Source organism: Helicoverpa zea, chromosome 31 (genome assembly GCF_022581195.2).
Source record: "Helicoverpa zea isolate HzStark_Cry1AcR chromosome 31, ilHelZeax1.1, whole genome shotgun sequence".
Taxonomy (NCBI): domain Eukaryota; kingdom Metazoa; phylum Arthropoda; class Insecta; order Lepidoptera; family Noctuidae; genus Helicoverpa; species Helicoverpa zea.
Genome location: NC_061482.1, coordinates 1,314,250 through 1,328,927, shown reverse-complemented (window position 1 = coordinate 1,328,927; position 14,678 = coordinate 1,314,250). Strand labels below are relative to the sequence as shown.

General features: G+C 35.9%; 1 protein-coding gene across 2 annotated transcripts in view; it reads left to right on the top strand.

Moving 5' to 3' along the window:
- Nucleotides 1-160: 160 nt before the first annotated feature.
- Nucleotides 161-14,678, top strand: part of LOC124644993 (nostrin) — a 75,454-nt gene continuing 60,936 nt past the window's right edge. Inside the window, exon 1 of one of the 2 annotated variants that reach the window (XM_047184710.1) lies at nt 161-353. Coding sequence is in view for 1 of the 2 variants with exons in the window: in XM_047184709.1 (XP_047040665.1) it covers nt 6,787-6,806 (20 nt within the window). In the remaining variant the exon portion in view is untranslated. Of the gene's footprint in view, nt 354-6,661; nt 6,807-14,678 lie in introns of those variants that run through there. The other variant, XM_047184709.1, reaches the window with a different exon arrangement.

Genomic DNA, 14,678 nt, shown 5'->3' with positions numbered 1-14,678 from the left:
GTTATTGAAATTGGTAAAAATTACAGTATTTAGTGGCATCTTATTGTTTTGAGTGTCCAACAGCTGGCGAGGCGAATCGGTCAGCCGGCGCGGACGCAGCTTCGGCTGAATTTATCCGAGAGTGGTGGGACCAACGGACGGGCACGCCGCGCTCACTCCGGCGCGTCAGTCGCACCACCACGCCCGCGGAGTGAGGTCGTGTGTCGCACATACGCGCGCAGTTCGTGTACAACGTACTTCATTAGTTTTCCCCTCGAGAAAACCAAGTGAAATAAAACAATTATATCGCGTCAGTGGACAGTTGTGTGTGGATTTGTCGCTTGTGTAACATAAACAGCTGTATTTCCTCACCGGTGAGTGTTGTCTGCATAAGATTTTCCTCAAATCGCGGCCAAACGTTTGTTTTGTTGACATTGTTACGTAGCTATGATAATGGAAATGCTGCGAGCGGCAAATGCCACAGACTGCTTTATTAGATATATAAGTTAATCATATTACTTGCTGCGACTGTACAGAAGTCATAGAACAACAATAATACCCTTGTTTATCTGTTTGTTTACTCTTTACATCTAATTAAGAAAAGTGCATATTAACTTGTAGCACATAAGCTCATACAGTTTAGTACGTTCACTTATTTGAACTAGAATTTAGACGACAAATAGCATGATAGTCCTAATTAACAACATTATAGCAATTGCGGCTCTAATGACAGAACCAAAGAGGGGGAAGGGGGACGGTATTAGTATTACTAAGTACTCATTCCACATGACCAAATAAATGAGACACACTCATCATGTAATTTCCTTAACTTGTCATAAATATTGACACGGTAACAAGTGCGCAGAACTGTAAAACTGTGTAAATATGTGTCATTATTTACCTACATAAGTCTTACACAGTGCTGTGTAGTGGAAAACGATGTGTTGTGTATGCAACATACACACCTGCTCTTAGGCTATCATAGCTAATTGCTGTGTTACGTAAAATTCAAGGTATTTTATCATAAGGTATCATTACGCCGGCATTCCCCGGAGGCATAGGCTGATAGGAAGTGACGTGTGATCTGTATACATATATATCACATTATTATCATTCATCTCCTGTGTTGAAAGTTTCATGTAACTGTAAGGAAGTAAACTTATAGGAGACAACATCGCTGCACGGTTTGGAGATCGAATCTGGGACTTTCGAAGGTAGCAATTACTATAGTGACCAATACAAAAGCCTAATTGTAGTCGTAAATGAACTTCCTGGCTATTTTTAATTGCGAATGTCAGTGTGTTTGTTACACTCACTTTGACTGTTGATAATTGAAACAATTTAGATCAAGTTTGTCATGAAGATAGTTTAGATACTGAAGACGATTGTAGACTTTATCTAGCTGCTAAACACAATAATCAGCTATCAAAGTAATAACCCTAGTTCAAACTTACTTTAACTAAATATAATAATAAAATAACCGGTACTTTTAGCCCATCACCTTACTAAGTTGCAAATTGTTGGTCTCCATTCATTATATCGAGGTTATGCATTCGAAAATTCTAATTAATTAAAAAGTTATGTAAATGTAACAAATTAAGGCCGCATGCGCTGCTGTTTATGTTAAATTTTAATAAATATAAACATTATTATGAGTTTAAATAATTGAGGAAATGTGGAGTTAAAAAAGTTGTAAATTAAGCCAAACTGCCTTGGGCCAACGAGGTGATCATTTTGAGAATTCTTTGTGGAAGAAGAACCAATGAATAATGATAGCTTGGACAGAAATCCCGATAAGTAAAGAACTCAAAACAAAATTAACTATTACTTAATACAAATAATGCTTAATTTACCATGTCATAATAAGCCATTTAAACCAACACTCGTTAGTTAACGATCATTGAGTTAACCAGTATTTTATTGGAGCAATCACCAAGAAATAGTTGCATAACTTTATTATTTAAACTACGGCTACATAGTGCCCGAGAAACAACAACTTTGACTAAAGTAATCAGGACATGACATTACTTAAGTTCTGTTGAACTTTCTCGTTTATTACTCAATTAGAACTGGAGAAATCTGAGAATTAAATTAATGATAAATGTGAGATCAATCTGTTTCACAAACTCTATTTTGTTTCCTTAAATAGCCTGAAGCATGGGTATTTGGTTCCCCGGGTAACGGGGTTGAAGAGGTCAGATAGGCAGTCGCTTCTTGTAAAACACTGGTACTCAGCTGCATCCAGTTAGACTGGAAGCCGACCCATCATTGGGAAAAGGCTAGTCATATGGTGACGATATAAATACTCCATCTTTGAAGTCCCATAAATAATTTCGCCTGGCTACCATTTAGCCACATTTAGCTATCATAAATAAATAGTTCAGTTATGAAGCGAGCATATAAATAGTTTGGCTTACAGAAGCCATACTCAAGGGGTTACTAGCCGAATAATCTTAGGATCAACATTTAGATGGATGCTTCTAAAATACATACTCTTGACTTCAAGTACTTGGGCTAAAGAGTAAACACAATAAGTATTACATGTATCTATGTGAGTGGATAAGTACTACTGGGTAAGTTCGCTAAGGCGTATTATTTTTGTGAAAAGGGTCGGATAATTTTACTTTTTATCATAAAAGTCGGGATACATGGCTAATCTGAACTAATATTATCAGGCTGAAGAGTTTGTTTGTCTGCTTGAACGTGCAAATCTCAGTAATTATTGGACCGATTTGAAAAATTATTTCAGTGTATGATAGCCCATTTTTCGAGGAAGGCTATATCTAAACTACTGATGACGTCATGTCGTCATGTAAAATAAATGTACCCAGGTACACGGAGTAATTCCCTCATGACGCGGTTGGAATGGCTGGCAGAAGGTAGTGCTATCACAGATTGCCCCAACATACCAGATAGCCAGATATTGACATCTAAGAGTGGTCTCAATTACCTCAAATAAATAAATATCTCAAGTAATCTAAATGGCAGATACTAATGACTCCAGTGTTCTGATTCTTCAATGAAATGACTTACGAATGACTTTAGCATCATTGACTTATTTCCCATAGCTGTCTACTTATTTTACTGACGATGGCTTATTTGAAATAGCTACGTGAAATTCAACCTTATGATCAGAAGGATAAATGCTAAAATCCTGTGCCTCTGTGGTCGATATGACCTTGTGGATATAACTTATTATCATCATTAACTGGCTTCATCGTCATCTGGCCGTTAGAAATATCAATTGTTGAAATGATTTTGAAATGTATATTCACGACCCGGGAGACACACCGTGGGTCCCCTTCAAACTGCGAACTGGCGATTCTTGGAGGTCTTTGCCCAGCAGTGGACGTATTTAGGCCGACACGACGATGCTATAATTTGAAAATATTATCTTATAAAGTACAAATAAAATTCTTGTTTCTCTAAAAAAGTGTATTTTCCAAATCATGAGACATTTCAAAGAATAGTTTATCGGTCGAAATAAGATAATTCATTTATTTATATTGCATTTCTATAACGATGAATTACTACAGCTATTGTTCTGAACAGAGTCAGTAGTTATATCATCAATGACAAATGAACGTCATTCATTATATATAACGTAGTTGTAGAGGAAAAACTGAAACGAGAATACCTGTTATTCAATTACGCTGACACGAATTCTTTGAGGAATTGTGAATTACTGAAAAATTATAATGGTACTTATGATAGACGAAAAGACAAATGCAAAATTTCATGAAATAAGTATTTCATATCTATGCTTAGGGAAAAGCAGATTCTTTGGTGGCAGAAGTTTCGTCCGAAAGAAAAACTAAGAATTATTTCGCGTACTGAAATTAACATATATGTGACTGAACAAGTCTTTTAAATGGACCTGTAGTTTTAACTCTTTCAAATCGGACTTGTAGTTATTAATAGATATTTACTTTTGACGGATTCTAGCGTTAGTAAATATTTTCTTTAATTTTCTTAGCGGCTTTATGTGGAAATAAAGGGCACTTAATTTAACTAAGTAATGCGAGTTGTAGGTAATTAGACCTTCATCTCATCACTCAAATCATTGGTAGTGAATAACCATCACATAATGTTTGCAAATATTTCTTTCAACCAGTTACAGCCTTTTTCATCGTCCCACTGCTGAGCACAGGCCTCCTCTCACACGGAGGATTGAGCGATAATCAATCGACTTCTTTCAACCAATTTAAATATAGCTGACCGCACCACCATGCATATGGGATACATAGCAGGAACAGAAAGAGTGTGATTGAACTATAATTAGTCAACAAAAAACCACGATCAGGGAAAAGGGAAAACTGATAATGTTAACATAATATTTCCTGATTTAATATAACAGGGATAAATAAGTCAAAAAATATTAGATATTATTTTACAATTAATAGCTACAGCTATTTGTCCACTAATTTGCACAATTCATTATGCAGCATTTGCTGCCCGATGGACTGAATTAATTGAAAGATGAATTAAAGTAGATAACTATATCTATATACTGTAGTATTTAGCTTGATTCATTAGCTACTGGCTACTGACTGTTCGCTCGGCGCCATACCTCCTAATAATTTATAGAACGCCGCAGATTTATCGATGTAGACTCACCTAGTTTCAGACCATTTCAAATACTAAGTAAGTCTAATATATTTAGTGGGAATATCTAAACATATCCTCCTTTTACTCTTGTTTGAAATACAGCTTAGTATTCTGTTGGATTTAACGAAGATAACTAGGTATATCTAGATAGCCTAGTTTATGTTTCCAAATCTCCGGTAGTTTGTAAGGAAATACATCAATACTACTAATTTACTAATATTTCATTGGCTGCCAAAGAATGTTACTTGTGAGATGACGTCTGTTAGCAGAGTATGGAAGAAGAAATCTTGATGCGCCGACCCCAAATAAAATTGGGATAAGGGTAGGATGATGATGATGACTAGCAAAGAAAATGAGCAATGCCTTGTCTTTTCTATTTGTTTAGAGAGTTGTTTTTTATCTGACCTGAGTATGAAATCTTAAATTAATAGGTAGTCACTTCACCAAAACATCTTCCTGACCTTTCTTGTCTTGTAAAAGTAATTTCGTCCCCAATTCATCAGCCATAACCAGCTTAACAAAAATAAATCAAACTTACCAAAGGTACACAAAAAACTACAATTACCTACCTTTTAATACAAGTTAAATATTAACCAGATAACAACTCGTGGCCTTACAAAAGTTCCTTCACGGTCGCTTTGAAGGTACGAGTAAAAAATGTCTTATTTATTGCACAGCTATTCAAAATATTAGGGAAATAGCTTTGTAATGTGCAGTAATTATAAATTCAATAAACAATTATATTGGTTGAATTACTTATCTATACTTCTACTAATATTATAAAGAGGAAAACTTTGTTTGTTTGTTTGGTTGTAATGGATAAACTCAAAAACGACTGAACCGATTTTAAATTTTCTTTCACCATTAGAAAGCTATATTATTTGCGAGTAACATAGGCTATATTTTATCCCGGTGCGAGCAGTAGCTCCCACGGGACGCGGGAGAAACCGCGGGAAAACGGCTAGTTTGTTACTATAGACACTTAGGTATTTTCTGTGTCTACACAGCTATGTTATAAGATATCAGATTGATCCGGTGTTTTGTTACAATTCCTTGTCTTTGTAGTATATGGAATAAGGTTTGTTTATGAAGTCCAGTTTTCAAAATCTTTGAAGACAAATAGATTTTTACTTAAGCTCTCCGTATGCCATTAAAACAAATAGCAACTGCCAGTAATTACTCATTTATCCAACTGTCTCAAAAGCCTAATTTTCCGAAGTTATTTGACTGTTAATTCTGTCGATTATATAGTTTTCAGTCGTTCGGATCCGTTCGATAATAAATCCCTTCAAATAAATATGAGCTTAATAAAACTACTCGAGCAATTTTTTTACACTTCAGATACAGATTAAACTACTACGTAATACGTAATATCATATGAATCCGATTACTCAAATAATAAAAAAAACACAGAGTTTTCGTCATAAAATCATGATGACAGCTGAATGCATTGTTTTGCGTACACATGATATCATGGCAATATGCATTTGCATGTATACTTTCAGCCACAACTGGTGACAATGAAAATGTATTATATTCCACCGCGCCGCGTGATATAACGCAGTAAAGAACAAAAGGACTATTTATTACAGCGATAGACTACATACTGAGTAGACGTATTTACTGAAAAGATATCGAAAAATACGGGAAAATATAACTCACTTTTTTCGCGCCATAAATCTTATATTTTTATTTATCTGTGTTCGTGTCAATTGATTCCAAATTCAAATCCGAACATTTGAATTTAAAATAAAAAAGTGAAACCAGAGACAATTTCGCAAAAAGTGCGTGTCAATATAGACTGACCTTCTTTCTGTATGTTTCATAGTGATATTACGAAGAGAGCGAGATAAGTGCGGTGTCTGAATGATTGACATGTTGTTCCAAGATTATATATCTGATAAACGTTAAGAATACCCCGATCTGTCATGATAACACCTTCTCTTAGATAGTAGGTATACGTTAGCAATGGACTAAGGACGGATTGTGTGTACTTAGTGGTAATTTTCAACAAATATATACCGTCTTACCACAAAAACTTTTAAACGTCAGTTTATGCCTTGTCTAAAAAAATGTCAAATTATGACGTTGACATATGGTTCATTTTGCAGCCAAAATTTTATTAGACAAGTGTAAAACAGGGTTTAAAGTTTTTGTAGTAAGGCCCTTGATGTTTGAAGTTTTTTTACGCGAGTGGCCATGGCGAATTTGTTAAAAAGGTAAGTACTTTATTTTTATGGATACATTAATCATGTGTGTGTGACATTCTGTTGTGATGTTTTCGCTAAATCAAGTTGTAATAATTGTATCATCGTTCTACACTTTTTTTCACAAAGTTGTGGCTAGATAAGTGGATAGATTCCCTTTAATGAGTTCTGGCTTTGACCTGTTTATAAAATTATTATTATTGATGTAATATTACCTGTACCGACTTTTTAAATGATGTTAAGTCGTGCTTTGGTTCAAGAAGTAAATGGATCAACCTTTCACACACAAGACCACATATGTAGATCAACTAAAAAATCCTACCTCGCTTAGTCGTTCCATACAGTCTGGTCGTTAACCAATAAATAATTAAAAAAACATAGCAAGCATTTAAAATTAAACGTTTTCAAGTATAACTTTAAATAAATTTGACCAATCACGATGCAGTATTTTATTGATTTTCAAAACTTGTTTAAACTGCATGAGATACATATTAGCATCGCCTGCCATTTACATTAAAAATGGAGTTAAACTAGTTGTTGAATATTATGTTTTAATGATCGTTTTATATGCATTCGTAGGTTTCCTAGTGACCTATACACTGATATTTATTCAAATCTTTTCAAACCCTAGACAATTTTTGCCATACATAGAGGTTTTGCTCAAACTTTTTAAAATGGAAATTTTCTATGAGCCGTTAGTGCAATTTGGAGTTTACAATAATAAGCTGCAATCTATAGAGCTAAGGACGATCGCAAATATTATTGTCAACCTTGATGATAAGAGAGAGCAAGTTTTTTCGTACACTTTAGTACTTTTCCACACATCCTTCTTGCAATACCTTTTATAATCTTTTACGAGTACTAGTAGGTATATTCGGCAAATGTTCAAGAAATAATAAACTTAAGAAAAACAGACGGACACATTATGTCCTCCCATTGATACCCCACTGAAAATAAACCCGAAAGCTCCAATAAAAACGTTAAAAATAACCGTAGATGTCCACGGCAATGCTATTTAAGTCCGTCGATCACACGCATCTGCCTCGCGTGGGCAACAGACGTATAAATATCTTGCCATGCTAAATAAATAACACTTACTAATTAATTGCAAAACTCACTTACCTTTGTGGAGGTTACAGTATGGCCCAATGCTTAGGGCTGTCAAAATTTGTTCAGCCTATTTTGATGTATTTATGTAACTTTGTATCGGTAACTATCTGCGATTCCATTCGGCACTTGGATAAAAGGAAGCTTACCTAAGTCCTTTTTTAGACTCAGCAGCGTACGAATTTCATTTTAAACAGTTTAGTAGCTTTGGCGTTTTACCACGAGAATTTTGACACTAGAGCGCAAAAAGTTGCTAGGTGGCCCGGTGGGTGCAAAAACTGTTTGGTTGATTTTCACCGGTTTAAATGAATGTGTAAAATGCAAGATATGTGTGTGAAATCAGAGGAAAAACACTCCCACTATTTATAAAGCAGTTTATTTATGCTGTGAAAAAAAGTGCGTCAAAAATAATTTTAAAAGATTTTTTAGCAACCCTAGCTGAGTAGGTAAGCTTCATACATATCTTAGAATAACTAATTAAGTTTTTATGCTGTATGTAATAATTTTATTTATATGATAAGTTTCTCCAAAGTGAAACGTTGAAAGTAAACGCTAAGGTCCAGATTACATAATTATTTATAAATGTTCTAAAACTATTCATAAAACATGTTAATTGCTTTCAATGTTAGGGGTTTCGTGACGTATCAAGACCATTTATGGTATCTTTACTTGTCATGCATACTTTTTAATTCAGACTTTTCGGTACACATCGATCTCTCTGTTTTTTTGTTTTCTTTTAAATATACCTACACATTTATTGTTATTTTTAATCATGTTATGAACTTGCTAATCTCAGGAACTATTGGTCCGATTTGATTCCTGCAGTCTTAGAAACCGCTGGCCTGTCAGGTTACTCTACTCTTATTAGACACAGTATATTACACTTATCATTCATATAATTAACACTTACATACCCAATAAAAACTCACACCACACACCTACCTACTTACATATTTCAACAACCAATTTGTACTAAAATGCCTTTAAACGTCTTTCAATTATGTCAAATGGTTACAAAATACACACATCAAAAGTGTCTAGGGATCAACATATATTTTTGCAATAACTTTTCTCCTGATTGATATTAATTAAAATTTTCTTTAAGGATTCATCAAATAAAGTGTTTTCGTTTGTCACAGTAACGATAAACCAAGTCACCTTTGCACTAATAAAGAAATTTGCCATTTTCCTAATAAAGGGATTTTTGACATTTGAAACACTAACACAAAAGTTCGAAAAAAAAGACTGAAATAACAGTTTTCTTTAAAAGTTTATTGGGTAACTTAAACAATTAATAATCCGTGTTTCTACCGCGAACACTAACAACACAAGAACATCGGTTTGGCATACTCAAAATGAGTTCATCCAAATCACGATGTGGAATGGCCGCCCATGTTCGTTGCAACAACAAAAAAAGGTCTTCTTGCGACTGGATACCCTCCATATTCGGCAGAGCTCTTCTCTGTAGCATATCCCATGCATGCTCAATCGGGTTCAAGTCTGGCGACTGAGCAGGCCAGGGCAGGACATTGATGTTAGCTGCCGCGAGAGTCTGTCTTACAACTCTTGCGGTGTGCGGTCGTGCATTATCATGCATTAACTGAAATAAGGGACCGATTTGCACTTGTAGAGGAACGATGACGTCTGATACAATCGTCTCAGCATAAATTTGAGCGTTGAGGTTGCTTCTGATCCAAATCAACTCAGTTCTTCCGCCGATCCAAATACCCGCCCATACCATGATGGTTCCACCACTATAAGGATGGACTTCCTGGCAGGATTTTAATCGCTGTTGGCGTCCAGGGGTTCTCCAGTGTCGTATACGTCTTGTATCCGGTCTCATACCAAAACGAGACTCATCAGAAAAGCACACGAAACGCCATTGTTCTTCTGCCCAATTTCTGTGTTCAAGAGCCCATTGATATCGAATCCTACGATTGTGCATTGCTATAGGTGGTACCCGTAGCGGTCTTCGGGAATGAAGGTTCACTTCATGCAAGCGGTTTCTGACTGTTTGGTCGCTAATTAAGTTCCCTGAAGAGTGATGAAGCCTCACGGCTAACATCATGGCGGTTATTGTTGGAGCTCTTCGAGTTAAGATTTGAATGTATCGGTCTTGTCTCCGTGTGGTGCAGCGATACCGTCCTCCATGGCGCTCAGCTACGGTACCAGTGCTTCGGTAACGTGTCCAAAGTCGACTGATAACACTCTGACTTGTATTCAGAGCTAAAGCCACAGTACGTTGCCGGGAACCAGCTTCTATCATTCCCACGGCTCTGAGCATTTCTTCCCTGCTTAAATGACGTCGCCGCTCCATAATAACGTTGGTTTTAATCAGTAGTAGGGAAACAGTAGCACTAATAATGTCTTCAATGCGTTGTATGTGTTTATAGGGAAAATATTGACAGCTGATTTTCATCTTTTACTCGAATTTGATTCACAGTTCCTGATTCAAATTATGAAATGCACCAAAAAGGATCCATATAAATTTATAAAATCATAAATTTATTACAAAGCCACATCTCAATCTCAAGAAATCCGCATAAAAATGCTTGATCCCTAGACACTTTTGATGTGTGTATATTGACGACATAGTTTATGTCGCCTTTCGTCCAGCGCCGTAATATCAAGTTGCTTATTGAGAGTGTAGTGAGATCAGTGTTCTTGATACTTGTTCGGACAGTGATGGTGAAAATAAAACGTGGGGCCCATTAATTATTGCTGTAGTACTTTCTTCTAGAGGTATAATAGGTGTGGATTGCATCGACTTACTATAATCGTAACTGGAGATTTTGACAATCAATAATCAGCCGTAGCAGCTTCACCGGCGAACGCCGAGCTCATGATCTACCAAAGTATAAAGATATGCTTTGCCATAGGTAGGATTTCACAGGGGCCCCACGTTTTTATTTTAGTTTAATATGACCGGGACCACCTACGTAGGTTGACAGGTAAGTAACTATTTTTTTATTTTCTAGTTTTCAGTGCACATAAGATAAAACCGTTTAACTTAAAAGTTTTTTTACCGATTTTTTATTTTCTAGTTTTTAGTATTTAATGAAAATGCGTACCGAATATTCCTCATTCTATCTAATTCATTTAGTGTATCATTATTACACGGTCTCTTACCTGACAATTTATTACAATCTAATTCCTCAATACATAGCCCTTCCAGATACTTTTTTTTTTAACAACCCCAAAAATCATCACATGACCTCTCCTGCTGTGGGTCAGCAGCGGTGAGGGAGTGTCAGACTCTTGACTAGAAACCGTTTTGTTCCGTCGTAGGCCTTTTATGTACCAGGGCCGCGATAACTCTTTCGAACAATCTCGCAGCCCAGGCAGGCCTTGGCCCTGTTGGGCCCCGCTGGAGTTACTGACAGTTTTCTACTTGTGAAGCCCTTTTATTTCATACCCGTATTGGTGGGATTGATAAAAAATTGTTATCAGCCATTTGGTAGCGGCGGCCATCTTAGATTTCAATTTTGCATAGTAAATTGTATTCTACTTGTTGAGACCTTTCATTTGATACCCATGTTGATGGGATTGATAAAACCTACGTTATCCGCCATTTTATAGCGGCCGCCATCTTGGATTTAATTTTTTATAGTATATTGTATTCTGTTTGTTGAGCCCTTTCATTTGATACCCATATTGATGGGATTGATAAAACCTACGTTATCCGCCATCTTAGATTTCAATTTTGCATAGTAAATTGTATTCTACTTGTTGAGACCTTTCATTTGATACCCATGTTGATGGGATTTATAAAACTTAAGTTATCCGCCATTTTGTAGAGGCCGCCATCTTGGATTTTAATTTTATATAGTACATTGTATTCTACTGGTTGAGAACTTTCATTTGATACCCATATTGATGGGATTGATAAAACCTACGTTATCCGCCATTTTGTAGCGGCCGCCATCTTGGATTTCATTTTTTATAGTAAATTGTATTCTACTTGTTGAGTCCTTTCATTTGATACCCATGTTGATGGGATTTATAAAACCTAAGTTATCCGCCATTTTGTAGAGGCCGCCATCTTGGATTTTAATTTTATATAGTACATTGTATTCTACTGGTTGAGAACTTTCATTTGATACCCATATTGATGGGATTGATAAAACCTACGTTATCCGCCATCTTGGATTTCAATTTTTTATAGTATATTGTATTCTGCTTGTTGAGCCCTTTCATTTGATACCCATATTGATGGGATTGATAAAATCTACGTTATCCGCCATTTTGTGCCGGCGGCCATATTGGATTTACAATGTTATTGATATTATATACTATATTGTATTGTCATCGGAAATAAAGGTGTGTACCAAATTTCAGATCAATCTGACAACAGGAAGGCACTGAAATTTCAATTTCTAAATTTGACCCAAGAATGAATAAAACAAACAGGGTAAGCTAAATAAAACCGTTTAATAAAAACTCACACCACACACCTACCTACTTACATATTTCAACAACCAATTTGTACTAAAATGCCTTTAAACGTCTTTCAATTATGTCAAATGGTTACAAAATATATTGACGACATAGTTTATGTCGCCTTTCGTCCAGCGCCGTAATATCAAGTTGCTTATTGAGAGTGTAGTGAGATCAGTGTTCTTGATACTTGTTCGGACAGTGATGGTGAAAATAATATCACGATTGGGAAAAGGGTCCGGGAGATGCCCGGGCCCTTGTCCCAACTATTTTGGGGACGTCTTCCAGCCTAAACGGAAGCATCTGAGTAGCAGTGTTTTACAAAGAGATATCCGGCAATCCAATTCCTCTTGCAAAGACTGGTCGTTAGACTTACTGGCTTCGTAGATCTATATTATAATATACAATGCGAATAATGTATCTCAGCTTGTCTATCTACAGTGGGTTATACATTTAGCTATAATGATAACCAAAACATTTTCAGTTGTCAAATCTCCGATTAGACCAATGGGCGGCGGTATAGCCTATGGTATAGCTGATTCATCATCATCATCATCTCAGCCATAGGACGTCCACTGCTGAACATGATTGCATATAGCTGATTATGATTCAGTTATCTTTATACTTAAACAGTGCAATAGTGCCGTTGGAGTTCATAAGTTAACTATTTGTTTACACAGTAGAAGTATTAGGAACAAAGTAGTCCAATATGTATCGGATAAGCTAACTTCATACTTCCTAAGCCGTAGTGGGGGGTAGGTTACACGTCTCATACCACAACTATCAAGACATGTTACTCACTCTATAACTTACAAGGTGGTTGAGTGATATTTGGACCGAACTATAAACACATAAGACGGCATGTAGGTACTGCTTAAATTTAATTAATCTTCGATACTTAATCCTTACTTAATTGGGGTCTAACCTTGGGTACGATTTACGAGGAAATTGCTTCAATCATTACTTACCCGAAATTATTATTTGAATTTACTACGCTATTACCTACAATAAAATGTACGTGCATAATAAATAAATACGTATTTATTTATAAGCGTCAATTGCTAAACTTGTGTATATGATACCTTGTGGATTGGACTTTAAACATTATCTAATAAAATGAAATACTATTAGGACCTGTACTTAAGTAGCATTCTAAAAAAGTCGTGGTGGCCTAGTGGGCAAAGAACCAACCTCTCGAGTATGAGGGCGCGGGTTCGATTCCAGGTCAGGCAAATACCAATGCATCTTTTCTAAGTTTGTATGTACTTTCTAAGTATATCTTATACACCAATGACTGTGTTTCGGATGGCACGTTATACTGTAGGTCCCGGCTGTCATTGAACATCCTTGGCAGTCGTTACGCCGGTTAGACTGGAAGCCGACCCCAACATGGTTGGCTCGGAGGATGATGACTTAAGTAGCATTCTAAATAGTGTTTTTCTTAGATAAATCTAGACAGCTTTTTTAAGCAATATACTATCTTCTGTAAGAGTACATTTATACTAGAAATATGACCAGATTTCCGTACCTATTTCTAGAATAAAATCTCTATAGCTTCAACCTTTTTTTACCTTGAATAAATACATTCGCAAATCCCAGTATCCCCACGATATGTGTTCACAGTCAAAATAATTAAAAATTTCAAAATATGATCTCGTTAAGTGCACGATGCAAGCTGATGACCATTGCACTGCCGTTGTAACATCTCTCTGAAACAGTTCAGTCTATATCGAAATGTTTGTTTCAAGTCCTAAGTAATGGTAATGTTCTTTAGTTAATGTGTTTGTCTGTCTGTTTGTTTATTTGACTTTTATATGGGTACTAGTGACCCGCCCCAGCTTCGTTTGGGATAACAGTATTTCCACACTATTTAATGAATGTTATTATACATACCTATAACCTTTCCTCTTCAATCACTCTATCTAATAAAAAAAACGCATGAAAATCGGTTGCGTAGTTTTGAAGATTTAAGCGTACAAAGGGACATAAGGTCAGAAAAAGCGACTTTGTTCATTCTGAATTGATTCAGACCGCAGGAAAAAATAGTCTTATACCTATTTCAAACCTAGCTTCTACGAGCGGTTTTAGCGGCGTCCTGTATGAACCTCCTTGATAGATAGGCTATCTAATACTGAAAGGTTGATTTAAATCGGACTAGTAGTTCCTTAGATTAACACGTCAAAGCAAAAAGCAAAAAAAAACTCTTCAGCTTTATAATAGATATGTATCTATTTACATATGTAGTTGATATTAGTACAGATTTAAAGAACAATGGCTGCCACAATTTCGATAAAATTCAGCATATAAACTTGATTGTACCTCAGGGCAGAATATAGGATA